General features: G+C 38.3%; 1 protein-coding gene across 5 annotated transcripts in view; it reads right to left on the bottom strand.

Moving 5' to 3' along the window:
- Positions 1-26,121, bottom strand: part of LOC106800156 (neuroligin-4, X-linked) — a 295,700-nt gene that overhangs the window by 6,798 nt on the left and 262,781 nt on the right. For all 5 annotated transcript variants that reach the window (XM_087426647.1, XM_087426649.1, XM_087426648.1 and 2 more), the window contains 2 exons: positions 9,235-9,420; positions 4,604-5,393 (listed from right to left, as the gene is read on the bottom strand). In XM_087426647.1, the coding sequence (XP_087282773.1) occupies positions 4,604-5,393; positions 9,235-9,420 (976 nt within the window). The remainder of the gene's footprint in view (positions 1-4,603; positions 5,394-9,234; positions 9,421-26,121) is intronic.

Raw genomic sequence — 26,121 nt, 5'->3', positions numbered from 1 at the left:
CTTTTAAAACCAAATTTATGCTGCAACGTTCTCTGAGCCATCCTCCCCAAGTGCCTCTTTCCTGCTTTTTGCAAAGATTTCACAAAGGTTGAATATAAATTAATCATAGGACACCAGAAAATTCAAAAGTAGAGATGGCCTCTGAAGCATACCTACACCAAAGTCCTGAGAACAAAGATGACAAATCGAAATATATGTTGGTTTCACTAGCCATTACAGAACTAGCCCTCCATCCCTGACTTTCAATAGCATTTAAGGCCTTTGCTATATAATGCATCATTTGATTGCTTCAAGTGCTGCTTGTGGCCGTATCTTCTATAGAGACCAAGTTTCTCTCTTGTTCCCTTTTTATGCACTTCTTCCCACAAAGAAATCAAATTGCATTGGTGTTTGATAAATGAGCATCTGAATTCTATGCACCAATCAGGCCTCTTATTCCCAAAGAGATTTTATATGATGCTGATTTTAATTCTTTATAGTCCTTTGCAAGCCTTGGAATTAGCTTTAATTTTTCCTTGACATTATTTCTCATTTATCAAACTCTCCAAGTCAGCCTTATTTCTATCCCAGTACTTAAGGTTTTGGACTACATTGTTCTTTTCCAGCACTGTTTTTTTTTTAGTCTTCTAACCTGGATCATTGAAAGAGCCTCCTAGCTACAAAGGAATACTTGTCTGTCCTTCCTTCCTCCCTTCCTTCCTTCTCCTTCCCTCCCACCCTCTCTTCTCTCTCTCTCTCCCTCCCTCCCCACTTCCTTCCTTTCCCCCTCCTTCCTTCCTTCTTTCTCCCCTTCTTTCCTTCCCTCTCTCTCTCCCTCGTTCCTTCCTTCCTTCCACACCTTCCACACGCACACCCCAATATTATTTTTCTGTGCTGGACAAAAAACAAAAAAATGTTGGCATACCAGAGACACTTAACGTTTAAACCTAAAGATAAGGTCAGAACCGTTAGCTTTGGGTATATGAAAAGAATTATCAGAACACTTCGTCCTGGCAAATGTACGAACAATTAGAAACACAGGGTGCTGTTTCTGAGGTGTAGATTTGAAGTCCCACTAAATGATAAAGCAGGTTCTGATGTAACATAATCCTGTCTGCACAGCAATGTGTTGTGATAGATGGATGAGAAGATATTCTTATAATCAAACTCTTGTCTCTCTAGTGCTTAAGGGAACAGTTGATGGTACTCACTTGTATTCCCTCATATTCTGTGGGCCATGGCCTGAGTACATGTTCTGGAGAACAGAGGTAAGCATCACACCTGACATAAAGAGATATGATTTATCCTACGCTGTTCCCTTACTGGCACGATTTTGGCTCATTCTCCTCACCTGGACCACACGAAGCAGCCTCCTGGGGACAAGGATATCCTCCTCTGCACAGGCTGATCATGCCACTACGCTATTTAAAAGAAATAACTAGCAACTACCTTTCAAGCTTTTGCCATCCATTGACAAATACCTAAATCACTAGACTCTACCCATCAGCTAGATTTCCTGTTTTCTTGTTAAACCAGCTGCCATTGAAATGTTTTCCCCTATTTCCTTACATTTGAAATTGCACCTTGCATTGGACACAAGAAGAAGTTCTGAGTATCTTTCTTTAAGGATGACTTGGGTCATTCCAATGACCTTCCAAATGAATTAAGAAAACTCACTGCGTTGATATCCCTAAGTATGATTTCAGCTCTGCTCCACACAGACTGCAGGAATAAAAATAGCTCCTGTTTGCATAAAGTCCAGATTCTTCAGACCGACATCCAAGGCCCTCCCTCATGTGTATCCTGTTCCCTCAGTGAGATCTCTACCTGAAGATTTGGTTTCTGGTGAGATGAGAACTATTCCTCCAAATTGAAGTCCTTTCTCCTTCCCCATCTGTTCCAGCTACTTTAACATCTTTATGAAAGCCAAATACACCCTAAACACATACCACTAATGGCCACATGAATATATTTGGCCAGTGATTAATATCAGGCTATTTGACATAGCCACATCTATGTTCCCCAAGCGAGGGGCATGAACCACGGCCTCTAGGCAAAGTGATATTAGGAAACAGAGTTAGGGCATTAAAAAGCACTCAATAACAGAACATGGTGGTATTTTCATCCCTGGCTCAGTCTTGGATAGGTCCTCGTGAAGGTGTCCATTTGGTGCTAGCAGTTCTTTACTATCTCATGACATTAATTAATTTCCTCTATCTTTTCCTCTTTTTTTAAACAATGAGAGAGCATCAGCGTCAGAGCCTTTGGCAGGCGAGAAGAGCTAACGAGAATCTAATGGCTTTATTTGGATTTCAGGGGTTTTTTAATGGTTGAGTTAAATTGATTGTGAATGATACTAGCTTTCCATTTAAGAATATCATATAAAGTTTATTTCCAAAACATGTAAGGGAAAAAAGAATATGTGGTTTTAACAAAAGTAAGTCATGAGTCATGACTGCGTGTTTCATTATTACACAAAGAATGATACGTTTGGATGGCAATGTAGTGAAGAGAGAATGGGCAGAGCCATGGTTTGGGGAATGCCCATTCATTTCTGCTTCTAGAGAATGCAGTACTTTGCGAGGGCGGACATCACATATCTGAGTTCTATGACACAACTGGGCGTGGTCTTGCCTTTAAAAGGTGTTATGAGTTGAACTGCTCCCCTCTCTAATTAAGACATGCTGAAGTCCTAACCCCCAGTACCTCAGAATGTGACCTTACTGGAAATAGGCTCTTTGCAGACGTAATTAGTCAAGATGCGATGAGGTCATACTGGCGTAGGATGGAATTCTAAACCGATATGACCAGCGCCCTTATAAGAAGATGACCACCTAAAGATAGACACAGAGAGAGACTGCCATGTGATGACACAGGCCAAGACTGGAGTAATGTAGCTGCAAGTCAAGCAACAGCAAAGAGTGCCAGCAAACCTCCAAAAGCTAAGACTCATGGAAATATTCCCCTACAGGTTTTAGAAGGAGCTCAGCCCTGCCGAAACCTTCATTGTGAACTTCCAGCATCCAGAACTGGGAAACAATCAATTTCTGTTGTTTTAAGCCACACCATCTTTGGCTCTTTGTTATAGCAGTTTTAAGAATCTAATAAACAAGGTTTATCTAAAAATACTTGTTGACTTGACTTCAATCATTTCCTTGTCAAAGACAGAACCTATTGGTGAGGCAAGCATCTCTTCCAAATGGTTGTACCTTCTCTCTTCCCCACTGCCCCCGTGAAAGCCTTTCTTAGACCAAATTTGTAAAATCTGACGGTTCAAAGCAGGTATCCATGCAACATGTTTTCCACTCAATAAACATGCCATACTTTTGCCAAGATGACAAAACATTCTGAAACCATTTCCTACCACAGAATATTTGGAATCATTGTAAAGGATGGTATCTGCTAAAGCCCTATGCATGGGAACCTTCCTCATCTCCCATCCTCTCAATAGAGCTTCATAAGGCTTGGGCACTGCAGGGCTGCTGCAGTGGGGGAACCTAAGGCTGCCATCGGGCATCCGTGGGAAGATTTACCACCCCTCGGAGCCAGAGCAGTGAGCATCTTCATTTTTAATTCAGTACAAGAGGCTCAAGGTTAATGCAGAAGCACACACAGGTAGAACAGAATGATACCTCATTAATTTCCACAATTATGTTATTAGACAAGAGAAAATTAAAAGGTGCCAAGATATTTGTAGCTGTTTAAGATGTTGGGGGGTCTTTTCTCTCATTGTTTGCAGAGAATCTGCTCAGTAGAATATTGGTGGACCCTGTTGTACGTGTAGCTCTTGTATATTTTCTACGAGATCTAACCAATGAGCTTTCTTTAGATATATCTATATAATGGACAGATAGATAGATAGATAGATAGATAGATAGATAGATAGATAGATAGATATGAGATATCTATCTATAGATATGAGATATAACAGAGATATGTATAGATAGATAGATATGGATAGATATGAGATATCTATCTACATATAGATGTTATATCTCTCTATATAGATACATATAAGAAATTTATATTGATTTATGAAAGAAATATGTATAAATGATATATAAGTGAATAAATATATTTGTAAATACATGTATATATATGAAATAAATCTCATAACTATAGAGAAATATTATGTGAGTATAGGCATACAGATATATATATACATATTATGTATATACATACACACATATTATTTCTTCATAGGTATTGTGAGATTTATTTCATTCCTGTGGCTACACAATAAATACAATTTGCCATGTGCCACATGTGTTTTGATAACCCTATTATTTACCAAATGAGGTTAGGTCCTATTTAGATTTGAAACTCTGGGATCATCTTTCAATAGAATTGCCAAATATGTCTAAATTCTGCCCCAGCAGATAGGAAACATAGAATTTTCAATATGCAACCAGCATTCTAGTAAAAATCTGGTTTGACAGAAAACAATTTAGGGGTAAAGAAAAAACGAGGGCCCCACAGATGTTGGGGAAAAATGACTGCTATTGTGCGTGCATGTGTGTGCATGCCTGTGTACCGTGGTCTATTGTGTCATGGAAACAGCACTTACACAGAGGAACCATCAAGCTAGAAGTAGGGCGATAACCTGAGGTGGAGAAGAACATACCCAGTTTTGGCGAAATTTGTCCAGTACGTCATGACCACTGCGCTGAGCATGACATCATTCTTGGAGAAGTTACAGCTGAAGAGTTCAGTAGGGCCAATCATGGGGATCCCAAACACATAGGGTACTTCGTCGCCGTGGGCTGAGTCTGCCCAGCTGGGCTTCATTTCGCTTTGGCAGTGGTGGTAGAAGGCGTAGAAATATGTTGGAGAGCCATACTGGGCGTGCAGGTCAGCTGTGGCCACAGCGGGGGCCACCCACTGGTGGTCTGTAAAGAGAGCTACCAGGGTTTTCCGTCGAGTTTCCGGGTTTTCCTTATCTGCCCAGTCCGTGTACATGAATTTAATGGTCTCCCGCAAGGTGTCTTTCCCCTCCGGATAGCCATAAAGGTTGTCCACAAAGTTGGACACGGAGAAGTCAAAGTCGTTGGGCGTCACGCCATCTTCATTGTCCACTATGCCGTCAACAAACTTTAAGCCTTCCCCTTGGTTGACACCAAGCATGATGTCATAATTAAGGAACTCCCCCTGCTCCATCAGGATCTGAGGGTCATCTGGGATAACATCCCCGTCGATGACAGGACCGAAGGAAATGTGATATGTGGCCGGGGTGATTGTCTGCTGAATAAGCTCTTTGTAGTTCTTATTCCGAAGGCATTCTACCACGTCCGTGGTATCCAGCATGTTGCAGCCGACTTTATCTGCCAATATCCGAGTGTACTTGGCAGGCTGGTAGTTCACTGCCCAGCTGGACAGGGCGGTCCCGCTCTGGATGATCGCCTTCTGGAACAGACCTGCAGGTGCAAAATTGTGGACATGCAAATGAAAACCCAAAAGATAGAAAAGCAGCCTTTACTTAGCAAAGAAGGCTCTGATTGTCTCTCCGGCATGTGAATTTCGGGATACAGTGGCATTCAGCTTTTTCAGGATCTCTTTCACTCATTTCCATCCCATTTTCCCTACCCCTGCTCCCACTGGACATTGGTTTTATGGGATGTTCTTACACACACACACACACAAATGCTGTTTAAGAAAATGAAACTACATTTACACTTTCGCTGTGGTAAAAATATGTAATCTCTTTATCCTTCCACAATTTAGTGTAGTGTTGGCTTCTTCATCCCCAGATGCTATAAATAAAGCCTCTCAGAGCAATCAGATCTCCCATTCCATAAAAATATGCTTTGTGGCAATAAGAAGTCAAAAGACATTTTGTTTCACTGGCAAAAGCAGGTACCACTTCATAACGAGGAAAAAAAACCCACTGAAATCAATTTCAGAGTACAAATTCAGGGATGTATTTCTATTTCCACCCTCAATATATTGGAAGCATTACAATTTTAAATTAAATTAGCTATTCCTAAAGAAATCCTCACTGGAATGCCCAACTAAAATGTATTTTTCAAAAAATCATTAATTTCAAAATTTCACCCATTCAAAGCCCAGATTTTTGTCTAATTTATTCTGCCACATTTTAAAAACATCTGTTTGGTGAGAAACTTGAAAAATCTTGAGCAATTTTGAAGAGTAAAATTTGAGGACTAAAATTCTGTGTAGCTTAAAATTTTCCATCAGGTCAGTCTACCACATGAATGTCTCAAAGTAAAAAAACAAAAGAAAACTCTATTTTTAACTACTATAGGACAAGAGATGATGGACTATAAAATCACAGCCTTCAATTTCTTATCTGTTCCTGCCCTTTCCTTGAATTCCAGCACGATCTAGCTCTGACGTCTCATGAGTTGCTGGAAGAATAAAGCATTTAGCTGGGAGTCCAGAAGTTCACGCCCTGTCGATTTTTAAGGTCATACAAGCAATCGAGTATAAGGAAAAAATGATTGCAATCAGGAAGATGCGATTCTAAAGTTTGGAGGATTGCCCAAAGATGACACACAAGGCTGAGACTTTAAATTGATCTGGCTTTGCCTGATACATCATCAAAGTCATTTGGGGGCCAATTTCCCAGCGTCTATAATTCTGTCCAAAATGTCCAAGTATTGGCTTGTGTGTTTAACTTTAAAGATTACTGTTTTAGAGCACCTTAAAGAAATGATGTCAATATTTGATCTCTTGAAGACATTCATAAGTTAAAACAATCAGAATTAGGAAAACGCTGCTAGAGGTTACTTGCTTTTTCCTCTCACAACTATTGGCCATGATTGAGTTAGCAGTGTATATATACTTGTATGTTAGGGAAGTAATATAACCCCTGCTAAAACTTGAAGAATTGGATAAAGAAAAAAAATCACCTAAAATTCATACTAGAAAATACTAGTTACATTAACATTTTAGCATAATTCCTCTTGGCTATTCTCCCCCACTGCATTGGTCTGTTATGCATAAGTGTGTTAAATATATTCATAGTTTTTACTTTGTGTTTTCCAGGCTATTGTATATCTGAAGCATGATTCTTAAAACTAGTTATTGTTCTTTTGAATAAATGCACATATTCTTGAAAACTTTCTTGTCTTTTTAATCTTTTAGCTTTTCATTTCATTCTTTGCTATGAGAATACAGTGGCGATCATCTTCATGAAAACATCTTTTCCCATGTGTATATTGATTTGGTTGACTATATTGCTAGAAGTGGAATTCCTAAGCCCAACTGTCTAGATATTTTTGTAATTCTTGATTCTATTGCTGGCTTGTTTTTCAAAAGCTGCTTTGCAGAAATGACCGAGGCAAGGAATTGTCATAGAACAGAATCATTTCCAATCTGTTGATTTAAGTAATTAATACCCTTCCTCCAAATAGTTTTGGCTCATATGTGTTTGGTTACTACTGAATTTGGTCCTGACTACTTTCTAAATCTAGAACTATGACTGTATCAATTGAGAAACGTGAAAGTTTAAGTATTTTCTAAAATGCTATAAGAATGGATATTACCAATGATTTAACTAATTATTCACATTTTCCTTTTTTTAAAATAAAGGGTTAGTACAAATATTAGCCTTTAATTCCACCTCTCCTTCGCCTTATGAAATAATCTACAGCCTTGTCACCCCTGATTTGACTGATGGTTGATTGTCTGTTTCCTGCACCAAGCATCCTATTGAAATGTGAGTTGTGAATCTCATTACTAAGCTGAAAATCTACTTGTCAAATTGATGCCTAGGGCTAGTAAAATTTCTACTCCAGTTGAACATTTTTATTTCCTAAGGCCTGTTGAATACCCTCAGGGGAAATTTGAAGCACAACAATACAGGTTGAAAGTGGAAAAGCAGTTGGTACGTGAAATACCAAATGTGACAGGCAATCAGGAATTTCCTAATAGTTTCTCAATTCACAGATATTCATGAATCCCTAAGTGAAAGTTTATTCTACCTAGAAGATCAAGACTACCCTCCACTCTTCCCTAATTTTTAATAGCTAAAGAAGAATAATGGGAATATGTTTGAATCTGGGTCTGGGAAGTCTGGTTTCTTTCTTGGCTCTATCACTTGCTGTGTGACCTTAGGAAGGTCATGCGATGTCTCTGAGCCTCAATTTCCTTTTCTATAAATGACAGTTTTGGAGTACATGAGCTTCAAGGTCCCTTTCAGTGCTACAGTTCTTTGATTTTTATTTTATTAGAATTCTACACAATTTTATTTGTTTTTATTTTTTTTTAATTTTGTTACCTTTTGACCCCTTTTGCAAGATTCTTTAAATAAAAAATAATTCCTTTGAAGTTTCAAGTACTTTTGATGTAAATGGTTCAAATAGGTATGGTGCAATTCTGAAACCAACCAATGACACAGAAGGAAATACAACACAACCTTGACGATTTAGATTCTTATTACGAATAATCATTTGCACTTGCCAAGGTATCCCAGGGCTGGGTTTTCCTGTGTCTTACTTTGCAGGGAGAGCTAAGACGTTATTACCATGTTTCCAGAACCAACTGCATCCAATCCCAATTGATTTCTCTTTTCAATCTCTCCTCTGACATTGCTTGGAACGTCCATCCCCACTGCATAAGAGGTAATTGCCTTGAGTTAGCCCCTAGGTAAAAACCTCAGGGGGCCGGCCCAGTGGCACAAGCAGGTAAGTGCATGTGTTACGCTGCGGCAACCTGGGGTTCACTGGTTCGGAGCCCAGGCGCATGCCAACGCACCGCTTGGCAAGCCATGCTGTGGCGGTGTCCCATATAAAGTGGAGGAAGATGGGCATGGATGTTAGCCCAGGGCCAGTCTTCCTCAGCAAAAAGAGGAGGGTTGGCAGATGTTAGCTCAGGGTCGATCTTCCACACACAAAAATAATAATAATAATAATACTGTACTGTATAACTGAAAGTTGCTAAGAGAGTAGATCTTAAAAGTTCTCATCACAAGAAAAAAAAGCTTTGTAACTATGTGTGGTGAGGGATGTTAAATTATTGTGGCGATCATTTCTCAACATATACAAATATTGAATCATTATGTGGTACACCTGAAACTAATATGTTACAGGTCAACTATACCTCAATTATAAAAAAATGGAAAGAAAGCCAAGTTAAAAGAAGAGAATGTAGATATATGTCATTTGGGGGATTTTGCATGGAGATTTCTAAGAGACTTATGGCAACTTCATCTTGCACCTTGGATATGAACTTTTTGCGTGTGCTCATTCCTCAGTCCTGGGGGTCGCCTGCCCTCCATGAGACTGCCTTTATTACCTTCTGAATAGTGGGACAAGGTCAAGAGACTGACACAAGAGGCTCCCGCGCCTGAGCCGAAGATGGTCACCCTCTTGGGATCACCACCAAAGGCGCCAACGTTCTCCTCAATCCACCGCAGTGCTTGGATCTGATCCAGGAGCCCATAGTTGCCTTTGGCCGCCTGGTCACCAGTACTTAAAAACCCTACAAGAGAACACAGGGTATTTTAGGTGGTCAACTATAAAAAGCACGTAAACATTGTTGCTATTTGAAAAGATATCTCACGGTTGACCCTGTTCATTCTTTTCTTCCTATAAATGAGAAGCAACATCGTAGAACAATTTCTTGGCAGAAAGGATTATGTAAACAACAGTTATAACGGTTATTGTTTTTGTTGACACCATGATAAAATGTCTCATCTGTGGGTACATACCGGCTAACCTATAAGGCAAAATGAATCTGAAATATTTAAAACACGTGACAATATCAGAAACTATGAATTTCACTAGATTCAAGTTATCATTCCTGTGCATATGTCCATTTTCCTTTGAAAAATACAAAAGATTCCTAAAAGAAGGTTTTTGGATAAAAAGTGTATGTGTGTATGTGGGAGGTGAGGATTTGTGTGTTGGTATCTGTGTGTAAGAGTGTGTGTACGTATACAAAAGTAGATTTTTCCCATTGAATTCATTATTAATATTTTAACTCCTTTTAATGCTTAAGTTTCAAAGTAAACTACAGATATCATAAGATCTCACTCTTTAATAGTTTAGTATGCTATATTTAGTATATTTTCCTATACAGAAAAAAATTGTAGTTACATACAAAAACTTATAGTTCTTCAATCTCATTTAAAAGCCAATGCATATTCAAATCTCCCTAACTGTCCCCAAAATAGCACGAGCTGGTACACTTGATTTTAAAAAGGAGGATTCTGTAAATTGAGGAACTAGATTTCACTCAAGGCATCAAATTTTTAATTCTGCCTTAAAAGCTACATGAGGTATTTATTGTAGCAGAGTGATCCATTTTAGATATTTATTTCCTTCCCAGTTCCTCTCACATTGAAGAAAGATCTTGACCTGGAAACATTGCTTTCCTCTGATGCTTGCAGTCATTTTGTTAGAGAGACACACTCTCTCCTATTCAGCTCCAAAACTATAAATATTTTCTAAAGCATCCTCCAAGTTTAAATCATTGCACACACTTTAATCCGACTTTATGTCCAAATCCATCTTGGATAAGCCTTTTGAAGAAAAAAAAAAAGTCAGAAAAAGTTTTTATCATTTCACATTCTTATTTGCCCCTGTGCAAACTACCCGATTACGATAATTTCTCTTTCTGTACCATTTCTTTATTCTCAGGGCCATGCGACTCACTCGTTTAAATTAATGCTTATTAAGGTCCTAGGGCCGCCTGCTGCAGTATATACATGAAGATGGACTGATCTGGGCCCTGAAATAGCATAAATCAGAACCAGCTCCTCCAAATACATCCCTAAAGAAAGCTGACAGCATGCCAAGAAGCTCTTGAGTGCCAGCTTCTAAAACCTAAAACATAATCAGTAAAGGATGAAGCCCTCTGCCAACCAAGGGAGCCAGCCTTCCTTCCCTAAGCTTTCCCGGGCACCTGTGGAAAATGCACTATGTGAGCCAGGAGGGGATCAGAAATGAATGGCCTGATTCGAAGGAAAGCAGCAGGAAGGGGCTTTTTGTTCTAAAATTACAATAATCGGGACTCACAATCCCCTGGACCTACAAATAGATGCAAGATGACAACCACCAGGTTGTACATTTATGGCACATCCCTCAGATCCAGCCCTCTCTCAAGTTCCTAGGGATTGAGCTGAGAGTAGATGATTAGTGGGAATGTTCAGACGTTACCAACCCCTCCCTTATTTAATTAGCAATTACTAATTAGTTTCATGCCAGCGAGTGTTCTGTGGCTCCAACATTCATCACTAAACCTTTTACACAGTTTCTCATAAAATGAATCGTGCTTTGCTTGGGAGAAAAGCCTCTTTCATGTGGTTTTATGTCTGAAAGGGGTTGATAATGGCAGTTTGGGTGCCGTATAATAACCATAAGACAAGCCTCTCTTTCCCCATTAAGGAGAGAGGTGATTAATTCCTAAAGCCTTCAGTAATTTTCTGGCAAAACTGTTCTGTTTTTAACACATCCCTCCTCCTTCCGCCTCTCTGCCTCTCTCGACTCTCTCAGAATGACGAGCGTGAGGATTTGCGACATACGGTAAATCACTAGCCTTTATTAAATCAGAATCCCTCCCTCCCTAGCAAAACGTGACTGCTGTAACCTCTCAAACAGGAGGCTAATTAATATTCCGTATCCTGCAAATCTTAGTTCTTCTAAGAGCATCCTATTGAAAGGTTTGATCTTTGCGATTCTGAATTCCTTCCAAAAGTCCTGAGGAAAACAGCTCTCCATGCATCTCTGAAGTTTAGCAAATGAACGTGGTTTTTTTGAAGCTGGTGTTTCCATAGTTTCTGCCACGGAATCTTCATTTACTGCAACATCCAGGGATTGTTTTTTCTCCACTTTTAATCTAAATGATCAAGTGGGCAGAGTTTCCGTTGCAGGTACAGAGTGAATGTAAGCAGTTTTATTTTCTCTACCAGAGCACATTTCTTTCCTATTCTGATTGTCAAATACGGCATTTGAAATAATCCAGACATATGATGTGTGTGTAGGTTTACTGGCATGGAATCCCATGAACAACAAAATGGTAGTAGCCAATCTATTTGGAAGCAGCCCCACACCCTACCAAAGACGAGTTCTAAGAGAAACCTCTTTAGAAGTCTGTTCCCAGTGGAGGATGTAAATTTCCATACACGCTCTAGGTGAATTAATGGAAGAGGCCCCTTGACTGGCTAAAACCAGAGATTTTAAACAAATAGTTCCTTTCATTGACAAGCACTCTCGGCTCCAAACCCTGGAAGCATTTCAGCTGATGAAACATTTGGTTTTTGAGATTTACCATCTCTGAAATGAAGCTTATAAATCAGTAACCTCTCTCCCCAACAATTGAGTGATGAAGAGAGATACAAAAGAGACCATTTGAATTCAGACATATTAATGACTAGATTGATGCCCAGTTTCATTCAACGCACTGGAAGGAACAAAAAATTGTATATACACACAGAATATAGGCTCAGTTGTTGTGTGATTATTTTAAAATGTAGTTCATGGAAAGGATGCGTAAAAGACAGAAATCACATTTCCCCCTGCACGTTGAATGAAATGCATATCTTGTAAAAATGAGCATTGTATTTGGTCTTAAGATTGCCCTAGAATAGAACGTTTCAGGTTTTCGTGATAGGTAATCATAATTTAAAGTTTTCTTGTTCTTTTGAGTTGCACCACAGGGTTTAGGAGAATGATTCCAGATCACGTGGCTCTCCACACACTGCAAATCAATGCTAAGAAACTCAATGGGGTCAGGTGGGCTTGCCCATTTGATCATTTGTAATATGACTTTAAAGCCACAATCCCTTTTCTTTTAGGAGATAATTCATTACATAAGCAGAGTAGGTGTTTTCTGTGTGCCCATTAACCATGAGATAATTACTAAGTGAACATAGAAAAATGCTTTTGTATTTTTAGTGTGTGTATTCACCTCTAATTGGTAGAATTAATTTAGAATCTCACCTGCATTTCTAAAAGAACTCTATATAAGGATATACACAGATACATGTATAATTCTATATATTTTTCTTATTTCTGCAACTCTGATCCAGAAGTTCTATATCTATGACTTTATATATACATATACGTATATAGAACTCTTTCAGAGATGCAGTTAAGACTCTTAATTATTATTAACTATACATACACACATATATATATGTATGCATAGAGTAGCATGAGGATTTGCAATATAGGAACACCTCCCTCCTGTGTGTGTGCGCGCATGCACATATTTAATTTAATGGAGTGAAAGCAAAGAAGAAATGTTTAAATAAAAATTCTTTAATGAGAATAGATAGAATTTACTTTAGGACATGTAAATGAGCCCAAAAAGAAATCTGTGTGATGAGGATTAGAGAAGAGGTATAAAAATGAACATCAGTCCAATGAATGCAAATCTATATTCTTTGATGTTGATAGGAAACCAGTTATTCACTGGATGCATTCATTTCAAGGGGAAACAAATTTTCTTATTGGAATCGCTTATGATTTAACGAAAGGGCATATACTTATAAAGGATGGGTTGGAAGGAGAGGAAAGCCATATACTCAGATTCTGTAGGTCTGAGAGGCAAATCTGATTGAAATTTAGCGTCTCTAGTTTTAGTTTTATATTTCTTTAAAATGACACGACTAATAGCTGACCCTCTTTCTAGTATATCTAATTATCACATCAATATTGCTCAGGGTCAAATTCTATTTCCAATGTCAGTAGAATAAATCTAAGACAATTACGAAGGACACATGATTTCTACAGCACAAGTTTCCAAATTTGGGGTCCATTAAATTGTTAATGGGATTCCTTGCATTATTTTCATAAAGTGTATTATATCTCCACATAATTATTTAGAATAAGGCTGAGCAGGTGTTTTAAGATACCTTCGTTGAAATTATATTAATTCACAAAACTAAAGTTGATGATATTATGGAAACAAAATATAAAATAAAGTTTGTTACACAACATAGATCAAAATATGAAAATAATTGCTAAATAAGTTTCCCATTGATGAAAATTTGGTAATGGCCAGTCTGGAACCAAATCTCCTTTGAGCCAACTTTAGATTATTTTCAATGCAAAACCTCACACTTGAACCTTTCTCCAGATTTGTTGATGACTTGCATTCAGTTGGCTGTCAAATCCTTTCGGTTTTGTTTCTTAAATAGCTCATACACCTCGTCATTCCTCTGAGTCACATCCCAGTGGCTGAGATAAGAGCTTCAATTCCCTCCCTCATCCTTGCTGCTTCCAATCCATTTCCACACCATCAATCTAATCATGGTGCTCCCAAACTCATAAAAACCGACAAAACCCATGAAAATGAAAACTCGAAGCCCCTTGACCCAGAAGTTCTATTTCTATGACTGCTTTCTATAAAAAAATCTTTATTTGAATGTACAAAAATAGCTACCCAAGGATCTACAATTCTTATTGATTCTAATTTTGAAGACAAGGGAAGAAAACCATCTCAATCAATGTCCATGAATAGGAGGAGATTTGTTGCGTGAATTCTGTTGGCTGAATCCATATGATAGGAGGCTCCTCATTTGTTTAAAGTAATAATGAGTATTTATATATGTGGACACAGAAATGCATCTAAGATGTCTCAAGAGGAATCAGTGAGCTGCTGAATACCATGTCATATGATCCTATTTTTATTAGCATAATAAAATGAGTGTGTAAAACATAAACTCTGGAAAGAAATCAGAGAGTTAACTGTGTTTATCTCTAGGAATGTGGTTATAGAGGATTTTCTCTCTTAATTTTAAATATCTGTTTACATTCTGTTCACAATTTATAGCTCTTTCTTCGAAATCTCTCTCTCTCTCTCCCACACACACACACACACACACACACACACACCCCATAGCAAGTGTGTTTTAAAGTCAAATCCGTTAGTGGGACTTCCAAGGCCATTCCTGGTAGTCCCATCTCCACATCTCTGGCCATGCTCTGCATAAGTCTTGTTAGCCTACAAACCCACCACATTACTTGTGAACTGCCCCAGGACACGCCTTGCACTCTATATCTCTTTGCCTTTTTATATGCAGTCTCCTACATCTAGGATGCTCTTTACAGGGCTGCCATGAGCTTGTAAATTGCCTTGCATACCCTGCCAAAACGTGCCTTCCTTCTGTAGATATGGCCTCACCTCAAGCTGCACCATTTGCCAATGGAGCACAGCGCCATCTGTGGTCAGCCCCATCACCTCGCTGGTCTAGGGCACTGCCATTTCATCTCTTTCCCTCCACCAATGCAGATAACTTTTCAAAAATTTCCAAATCATCTCAGTTCTCTCAGCACAGTAAATTCTTTAAATGAATTTCTATTATAGACCTTACCACTTTATATGAAGGGTATCTGCTTGTAGGTCAGTAGCAGAGTTATTGCTTGCACTGGATTCAGAGTCTATGCTGAATCTATGGTGAAGCCTCAGGCATGTTACTTAAGATTTCAAAGCCCCACTTTTCTCAAGTGTGGAATTGAGAAGAGAAGCTACCCCACAGCAGTGCTGAGAACTCATTGGACAATGAGCATAGAAAAGCACTGTGCCTGGTGTACAGTGTCTGCTCAAAACTGGTCACCAAGAAGACTGACTTCCTTGATATCAGAAACACTGCTATTTATTCTGTTTCACCTACACATAGCAAGTATGAAGAGGTGCCCTTTGAATAAATGAAATGGGTCCATAGGGAAAATTGATTACTGGTCTACTCAGACTCTGACTTTAAGATTATACAGATGATAAAGATAGCTTACATGCTCTCTGACTGCAGATGCTGTTTGTGAATAATTTTGCATAAAGGTGACGCATATTTATTTTGCAAGGCCAAACATATATCACAGCTTTTACTCATGCTGTAAAAATTATGGAAATGCTTATTCAACTAACATTTATTTTGTACCACAGTGACCCAAACAATGTGCTAAATGCCGGAGAAAAATGATACATTATTTGAGTGGATTTCCTTAGATGTCGTGAAAACTTACACAGAAGTGTGGTTTTTCTTGCATTTGTAAGCTTCAATTTGTTCAAAATTTTCAACAATATTTTAAATATTAATAATAATATCAATATTAATATTTAACAATACTATATTTATATATTTATTGCATTTATATATTTGTGTATAATTTATATTATAAATTAATAATAATATTAGTTTAAATATTAATATTTAAAACATTAGAACTGAAAGTCATATTTTTTGCCATCAAAGTATATTTATAAAGACACATGAGATACATATTTTATACCCATATGGTATTCAGGGCACTGTAAAGTGCATATAAGAAAAAAGATGACTTACACACTATGTTACAAATATGAAACATAATTTTCATAACTCCTTTTAAAGTGCACTAATTCAAAATATGTTGCTCTGTTTCGATGCACTCTTCTATCCTCAACTGCAAAATAAGCATACGGTAGTGATGGTGGTGTTTCCTAGTGCTTACTGTTAGATGCTATCTGTGGGCAGCCAAGAATTAATCTGGTTTGTTTTTATTTTTCCATAAGATAATCAGAACTGAATCAAATAAGGACAGTGCATTCTTTTTCAATTTTATCTAAATCCAACGTCATCTACCAGCTCACAGAATCCTTTGTCGTACCCAGAAATATTCCCAAGCTTCCCAACATTGTTTTTTTCTGGCAAACTTGGAGCACAATTAGGAAGATTGTTTTAATTAAGAAAAACAATGAGAAGATCTTAGATGAAATAATACACACGAGTAATCACTAAATGTGATGACATATAAAACAGCTAAAATCACAATGGAATGTTTAGTTTCAGTAATAGAAAGGTTATTGAAGAAGGAAGATGATATTTTCCAGAAATGAGTGAAGGCAGATAGTGCAAATATTTTCCAGGTATCACAGGCGAAAACTGTCTCTTTGGTTGAGCACTTTAACCATGCTATGCTCTCTGCCTTGTCACGTTCCCTATAATATATTATATGTTCATAACTATTCTAAGATCAGTGTTTTTATAGTCTTTGCTATTTTTCTTTCCAAAGATGGCATAGCTCATATGCCCATGACTCTCAAGTTCCTCTTATCTTGAACCACAATGCATACTTGGGGTGGCTGTTCTAAGCCCCATTAAAATAACTTTTCTTACAAGACTTGAAAGGTTGGCTAATTTGGAGACTGTATTGTGGAAATTAGAAGGGAGTTTCACCAAGTACTGGATATGAGATCTTTGGAATGCTGTTTTAACTAAATAGGAGAGACTCTTCATTTGTCAGCAGTTACAAAATCCCATCTTATCTCTTACTGTACTAACGCTTATTGTTATAATTGCCCTTGTTTTGTCATTTTTGATAATTCTGTCCTAATGGCACATGGAGATGCAGGCAAAGATTTCCTGAGAAATTTGAATGGCAAGGACTAAGATTCCTCTCTGAAAATTAACATAAAAACATTAAATGGATCACATATCAGAGCAGATACGGGCAAATTCATCTCAAAAAGAGGATAACTCTCTGTTCTTAAAAAAGACTAGACTTTAATCAACTCTAATTGTGCCGATTCTACACTTAAGAACTTTTATCTCACAAGATTTTATGGGCTTAAACAAAGAAATTCTCCAGAGTCAAAAACATCAAGTCTTCCATGGACAGACAGCATGTACAGTCACATTCGGTCCACCAAATTTTGGCCATTACTCTTGGGTTCAGCAAAATATCATTAATCTTGCAATGGCCAAAAAGGAAAAGCAGAATGAGCTGGAATCAACTGTGGAAAAAGTACAGATTTTGAAATAGTGAAAGTGTAATAGAGAAAAAATATTTAACAGGCATGTGGGGTTAATTTATGGCTCATTCAACAGATCTTCATGGGTGCCTCCAATATTCCAGGCACTAATTGTCCTAATGCTGAAGACGCAAGAGTGAACGGGATAAACTAGATCTTTAACTGCCTGAAACTCATATTCTAGCATGGGTAGATAGACAATAAACAAGTAAAAATTACATCCTGTTGTATATTAGTTTACTATTGCTGCTTACGGTAACGAATTACTGCAAACCGAGTGCCTTAATAATATATATATTTCTTATCTTAACAGTTTTGGAGTTCAGAAGTCTAAAATGCTTTTGGAAGGATGGGTCCTCCTGGCACCTCTCACAGAGAAACTGTTTGCGTTCCTTTTCCAGCTTCTACAGGCCACCCACCTTCCTTGCCTCATGGTTCCATCTTCCGTCTTCCAAGCCAGTAGCATAGCATCTTCTCTCCTCTCTGAACTCTGCTTCCAACTTCAGGTAGTCTCGTGTTCTGACTCTCCAGCTTCCCTCCTATAAAGAACTTTTTGATTACATTGCACCCCACCTGGATAACTGAGGAAGCTCTCTCCATCTCAAGAGCCTTATCTTAATACATCTGCAAAATCCCTCTTACCACATAAGGTTTACCAGGTAATCCCTCTTACCATGTATTCCCAGGTTCTGGGGAGTAGGATATAGATGTAGGTGGGGGGCTGTTATTCTGTATCCCACAGCTTGTTTGTCTTATCCTGACTGAGTTGGGTACATTACCAATAGCCCTATGACTACGGCAGGCAAGCTGAATAAAATCCAGGATTCTTTTAACGCCAAATGGTGGTCTTGCCCATTCCACCACCATCACGAAAGGAAAAGGTTAGTAAAACTCCTTCAATCAATGACCTGGAAAGAGAGGACGAATGTGAAAACACTTTGTGTGTTATAAAGCTTCATGTAAATGTGAGTTGCTCTTCTTGTGCAGGAAAATACTTAGTAAGGGCTTGGTGGTCATGATGATTATGAAAAAAGGGTCAATGGCCTGTTATGTTTAATTTACCTTTAGCCAAAGGCACAATCCCTATTTTTAAAGCTGTGAGAATTTGCCCAAGTGCTTTTGTGTACAAGAGGTATTTCAAACAAGAACATACATAGTAGATGTAAAAGATCTTCTAGTTAAAATAAATGTGTGTATCAAATCACTTCAAAGGATAAAGCATAGACTCATTTCGTTACCATCACAACAGTTTCAATGGTGCCAAACTTGATAGACAAGGGCAGAAAGAGCGAAAAACAGGGACTCAGAGGGAAAAGTGTCCAAAGCTTTTCCCTGGTGCTTTAGTCTGATAATTCCAAGCTGCATCTCAATATCTGACTCAGCCATGTTGAAAATGAGCCGGAGAGAGAGTTGCCAGCGAGTACCTCCGAGTGCAGGTGCTCCCTGTCTCCTGAACTCACTTGTTAGGGACAGCTCTGCATCCTCCACTGTGTTAGATGGGTGAGCTAGGGCCATCCTCTCCCAGCCCTCACGATACTTAGGGCCTGGAAGGCTGGGCTATCTCGGAATGTTGGTCGGGGGTACATCAGCACGATCCTGAGTTCTCAGTAAAAATGGAAACATGTGGGCTCCAACCCAGACACAGAATGAGAATCTCTGGTGGTACAATCGAGGGGTAGATGCTAAAAACCAGAAGAGATTCCCAATTTGAGAAGCACTGCTCTCTGCAGTTGTATTTGGCAGCTGTAGCTATCTGGGGTTGGTCTTTTAAGAATAAACTTAGCACAACCCAGGTAGTATTTTTCCAGGTTCAAGAGTGTAGGCTGTCATTACACATAACAGGCAGGGTCTCCCTTTAGGGATGTCGTCTCAGACGTTGGTATATTATTCTTAATGTCATGGGTGAATCTGCTAGCTGCTGCTGAAGAAAAGGGCACGGAGCCTTCCTTCACCGCCCCCTCTTTTATCACCGACCCCATAACTGCTCTTCATAAAGCATCAGAAGGAAAAGGGAAAAGCTTTCTCTTGCCAGAAATATAGAAATCCTGGAACCAAATGTGTTTCTTTCTCTCTTTTTTTTTTTGCTTCATCTGCCAGAAATTGTGAAGTCAAATTTATGCTCAACTCGGGGATCTGAAAGTCTCTATTCCTTTTGTGTCTCTGTGATGGACTCTGGTCTGTTTTATTTGGGGTAAAAAGTGTGTGCAGTATTATACTCTTGTGCTGTCTCAAACTGCCCTTAAATTGAGCACAACTAAAATGAAAAATCATGTGAATATATATACAGAGAGATATAGATGTGATACGGTATATACATATGTGTGTGTGCGTGCGCTATACATTTTGCTGTTTTAATCATTTCTAAGTGTACAATTCGATGGGATTCAGAACATTCACAATGATGTGCAACCATCATCACTGCCTATTTCTAAAATGTTTTCATCACCCCAAACAGAAACTCTCTAACTACGAAGCAACAAGACCCCATTGGGGAAATGCTTTGAATCATGGTGCCCATATGAAGTGTTACCTGCACAATGAGCTAAATCTACTTAATTAGGTATGACACCTGTATTTAATGACCAGTGCCACACCCTCTATCATTTCTACTTGCAATGGACTGAATGTTTTTTTTTCCTCTTAAAATGCATATGTTGAAATCCTAACCCCTAATGTGATGATATTAGGAGGTGGGGCCTTTGGGAGGTGATTAGGTCACAAGGGAGGAGCCCTCATGAATGGGATTACTGTTCTTATAAGAAGAGGCCAGAGAGCTAGCCATGTGAGGATGCAACAAGAAGTCAGCAGTCTGAACTCTGCACTTGCAAAGGGTCCTCACCTGGATCATGCTGGAACCCTGATCTTCCAGCTTCCAGAAGTGTAAGAAATAAATGGCTGTTGTTCACAAGTCACCCTGTCTATGGTATTCTGTCATAACAGCCCAAACAGACAATAGACACCACGACTGCCCTCCCTGGCCGGGAGATCTAAACACACATTTCTCCAAGGAAACGTCCTTTTCCAGAGGACATTTCTACATCCTTTAAAAAGTACTCAATAGCACTCAACTTGGAAGACCCCTTAAAATTATTGTGTTGTTCTTCTTGATGCTGTTTTGTAATCTACATTTACATAAGCAAAGCAACTGTGAAGTGTGTTTACCTTAAGAGTAGAGACAGAAGCAAATTACGGAAAACAGAATACTTTTTGTCTAATTATCCAAGATGGGTTTTATTGGTAAAAATACACTAATTTTGCCACCCTAGTGAGGTCTCGGGTCAGCCAAGATGTTTCTCTGTCCACAGCAATTTGCTGAATGTGGGAGTCATGGATAGCTTTCAACAGCATGCCTCTGAAACAAGGCATAACATCAGTTTCCAAGAAAGATCCCATTATGTTGAACATATTTTTTTCATAGCTAAATTCTACACTCTTACACTTTTAAATACTTTCAAAGCAAGGAATAAAACAGAAAATAAATTCTCTAATTGACTATCACATTTAAATAGAAACTTAAAGTAACACCCAACCTCTTTATACAAAACACCTTATAGTTTGCAAAGTCCTTTTTACACGTTATTTTATTTTATTTGTGTCACTGAAACCAAGGATCCTTTCAGTCACCAATATTTCTGGCTTCCTACGTTATATTTGTAGCTGAACACATCTATTATTTTGAAAGCATTGGGTAGCATGAAATAGTTGAATAATAATGAGTGCTTGCGTAAGTACACAGCTGATTCTCATTCAAGTTTTTTTTATCACTCTTCTCCCCTGAGCCCAAATTGCCTACCTGATAAACTGGGTTAAAATATTTTTTTCTCTACTCTCCCCATTCACACTAAACATCGGGAGATCTTTGTTTTGAGGGAGGACGTAGGCGCATGTTTTTTTAAAAAAATTGAACAAGAAATTTTAATGAAAAACAAATAATATGGTCCACACATCTAGAGAGAAACCAAATGAAAATAATGACACTGTCTTTTCTGTATGAAAGTCTTCTTTCCATTTTCTTATGTCACTGATACTTTATAAAAATCAGGTAAATATTCAAGTCCAAAAGTGTCTCTCAAAATTTAGCATAAAAATCACCTGGAGGGCTTATGAAATCACATGACCCAGAGCAGCACCCCCCCCCCCCACCCGCCCCAAGATTTCAGATTCAGGAGGTCTGGGTTGGAAGCCAGAAATTTGCGTTTCTAACAAGCTGCCAGCGTGATGTTACTGTTGGTCTGTGAACCACATTTTGAGTATCGCTGCTAACGAATACCCTGAGTTCTAGAACGGACTGAGTGATTCCTAATCACGTCTTGCATCTCATCTCACTGTATTTCCTGTAAACTAGTATTCAATTCACAGGCTGGATTAGATTCATATTGCCCTTTGTGGGCAAGGGTGCTTCGTAGGAAATGCTCTGTACTTCAGATTGTGTCCCATAAGAAATTATATGGTGTCAGATTGTCTTATTTTTAATAATCTTAAGCGATTGATAATTGTATTCAGGTGGCCTAATCCCACTATTTATTTTAAAAAAAACCTGCTAAGTGTTTCAACTGATGTTTTACAAACCATTGGTGATGAGCTCCTTGATCTATGACTTCATCTGGGGTTTCATCAAAAGGTGATTGTATGATGTTATTATTCCTTCTGCTTTTATTATTTGAAATTCCGTACTCACTCATCAATTTTTGTAGTTACTCTGAAATTCAATATGTACAGGGAAAGTGAGAGAAAAGCATGATTCTTTTCTTTTTCAATACTAAGAGAAATGTGATTGTGTCCTAGTAATATGACCAATGAGGTTTTTTTTAGAGCAGTTTTAGGTTCACAGCACAATTGAGAGGAAGGAACAGAGATTTCCTCTATACCTCCTGCCCCTACACATGCACAGCCTCCCCGCCCCGCAGCCCCCCCCGTCCCCCCCTCCCGCCACTAACAACGTCACTCACCAGAGTGGTGTATTTCTTACCAAGGATGAACCTACATTGACACATCACAATCACCAAAGGTCATAGTTTACATTAGGGTTCACTCTTGGTGTTGTACATTCTACAGGTCTTGAAAAATGTATAATGATATAAATCCACCATTATAGTATCAGACAGTTTATTTTGACTGCCCTAAAAAATCCTCTGTGCTCTGCCTATTCACTGCTCCCCCACTCGCAACCCGTGGCAGCCTTTTCACTGTCTCCACAGTTTTGCCTTTTCCAGAATGTCATAGAGTCGGAATCACACATTATGTAGCCTTTTCAGATTGGCTTTTTTCACTTAGTAATACGCATTTGAGATTCTTCCGTGTCTTTGCATGGGTTCATAGCTTGTTTCTTTTTAGCACTGAGTAATATTCCATTCTCTGATGGACCACAGCTTTATTCATCCATTCACCTCCTGAAGGACATCTGGGTTGCTTCCAAGTTTTGGCAATTATGAATAAATCTGCTATAAACATCCATGTGAAGTTTTTTGTGTGGATGTCAGTTTTCAACTCCTTTGGGTAAATACAAACGAGCGTAATTTGTGGATCACATGGTAAGAGTATGTTTAGTTTGGTAAGAAACTGGTAAACTGTCTTCAAAAGTGGCTGTACCATTTTTCATTCCTACCAGCAATGAATGAGAGTGCCTGTTGCTCCATATCCTCACCAGCAATTGGTGTTGTTTGTGTTCTGGATTTTGGCTGTTCTAATAGGTGTAGAGTGGTATCTCATGGCAGTTTTAATTTGCATTTTCCTGAAGACATATAATGTGGAGCAACTTTTCATATGCTGATTTGCCATCTGTATATCTTCTTTGATGAGATGTCTGTGAAGGTTGTCAGCCCATGATTGTTTTCTTATTGTTGAGTTTTAAGAGTTCTTTGTAATAGGTGAGTTTTTATATTGAGTATCATGATGAATGCATGAATTGTCATATATTTGTCATGTTTCAATTCAGTATACATATTATTCTTAGGGATGTTGAAATTGCCCCATTGTGGCCAATGAGAATCCTTCCAGTTGACTTTTGGGGTCTTTGTACTTCTATTGTTTTCTTGTTTCATATATATATTTATACATATAGACACACATGTACATATACACATGCATATATATAGATAACCATACTATTAAGAGTGGTTTTATTTTGCTAATTTTCTTCTTTATGCCCCTTGAATTTCTAAATTTACGACATTAACAATATATTGTTTCAGCAATCAGAGAATTAGAAAAATATAAAATATTCTACCTCAAGAAAGAATATATCATCTGAAATGGAATTCAGACAGACAGTTGATACCCAAGGTGTTTTATGGTCTTAAAATAGTTTCAGGAAGCAACAAAAATGCAGTAAAAGGATTGCTGTTGACTTTCTGCAGCCAACTTTTGATCAATTGTACTTTCTGTAGCAAATCTGGGAAACTAGTTGGAGCAAATTGCCTGTTGAGATGTAGCATGTGTCAACAAAGTTTAAGAAAAAATCATTAAGTATTAAGTTTGGAACTCAGCCTAAAGCAAATATTTCTGTTTTATATGTTTTTCTAACAGATGGATAGTATCGGTGAATCAATATTATTCTCGCCCATCTCCTCATAAATGTACCAAGGGAAGCATAAAGCTAGGTAAAAGAGAATTTACATGAATTCTTGCAGCACTAAAGCGAATCCTTCAATAAGGTACTGCTCCTGACATGAGTCTGTGAACTCAACACGACTCACATCTCAGATACTTCCACCACCATCAATCTGATAACAATTCCAGTCTGTACCCTTAAGGTATCACACGAGATCCTGTTTAAATTCCCCCAATGCATAGTGGAGTTTTCCATTCAGATGTCCACTTTCCCCTAAAGCTCTGTGTTGAGCTAAACATCTTTCTTTCCCTCAAACTGGTCTCCTTTCTTATGTCTTGTGTCCCTATTACAACCATGTTCCCAGCTACACAGGTTGAAACATTTTAATTCATATTTTGACATCATATCTCTTTTTAAAATCCCAGCATTTAGTTAACATTTGGGCTGCAGTGATTTTTACTCTTAAAGCGTTTTTGCATCCATCCCTTCCTTCCCTTTCCCACACCCATCTGCAACTCCGGAGCAAAGACCTTTAACCACAGCTTCCCCATTATTCACCGCCCCCACCCATTCTAAACTTTCCTGAATGCCCAACTTTGTCCTCATGCTAAATCTTGCTTGAAGCTTATTTTCCTCAGAATTCTTTAATAGTTGCGTTACACAAACAAGGTTAAGCTCCCAGTCTTGTCTTTCGAAGCCATACACACAATCTTGTCTTCCCAACTAATATTTACTTACTATCCTCCCTTTGTTCAATCAGGTTAGTCTTATAAACTATATATTCTTAAACTCATACTATGTCCATTTTATGCTCATGTTAAATGGGTGTTGAATGAATAAATAAATGTCCTCTTAACAGGTTACAGGTGACCCCATCTCCCTTCCAAATAATCACTTTTCCAGGATCAAGGTGATTTGAGTGGGGGAAGGGGATAGAAGTTGATTAATAGGATGGTAGAGGTGATTAAATTTATAAGGGTGTACACGTATTCCAGACCACATGCTTGCTAAATTCATTTGTTTTTCAATAGACAACAAATATGTTTGAAATGTTATTCATCAGTTGTGCAACAATGTATTTAGCAAAAATGTGTGGCTTACCTCCTATGGCAGTGACTTCCAGCTGAAAATGCTGTCTTTGAGCTCTGCAGAAAGCCACTGAGTACCCTACCTTCCGTTGACACAGATGTGATATGGAGAGCACTTGCTAACTTGAAATGTGAATCCCTTTCAAAAATATCACATTAGCCTTGTCATAAAGTCAACAACTCTTTATCTTACTTGAGCTACTAATTAATCTGTGGAGTGGAAAATGCAATGCTTGTTATTTGTCAAGATTTGTTTTAGAGACACAAGCTTGTCCTGGGAGAAGGGGGTGGGGATGGGAGAGAGTGTGGGGGTGGGGGGAGGAAGGAGAGGAGGAGGAGGGAGAAATGTATACATTTTGCACTGAGTGGAAAATATATACAAGATTTGTTAATAAACTACTGTATATTAACTTGAATAGATACTTCCTTATATATCACAATGTTTTATAATATATACATATATACTACATTGACATTTTATAAGATTTGACTTAAGCTAATGTGTATAATCATGGAATTGTTTGAGAAAACTCATTAAGTAGGCTTCCCTCTGTAGTTATAGAGTGAAATAAATTAACTAGTAGCCTAACGCAATACAGATATAGATTTTATGAACAGAGTGACTGGAGGTTGACCAGTAATAAGAAGTATAGATGACAACTCACAATTCTTATGACATCAGAAGGTTGTACGCAGCACTACTGGAAGTGTGTCCATGGACCCACAGCAACCACATCATGTGGGAAACAGTTAGATATGCAAATCCTCTGGTCCCTCCCAAGAGCTACTGGATCAAAATTTTGGAGA

Source organism: Ceratotherium simum, chromosome X (genome assembly GCF_057802395.1).
Source record: "Ceratotherium simum simum isolate JZ-2026a chromosome X, ASM5780239v1, whole genome shotgun sequence".
Taxonomy (NCBI): Eukaryota; Metazoa; Chordata; class Mammalia; order Perissodactyla; family Rhinocerotidae; genus Ceratotherium; species Ceratotherium simum.
The sequence above is the reverse complement of the archived record's forward strand: the minus strand, read 5'-3'. Positions and strand labels throughout refer to the sequence as shown.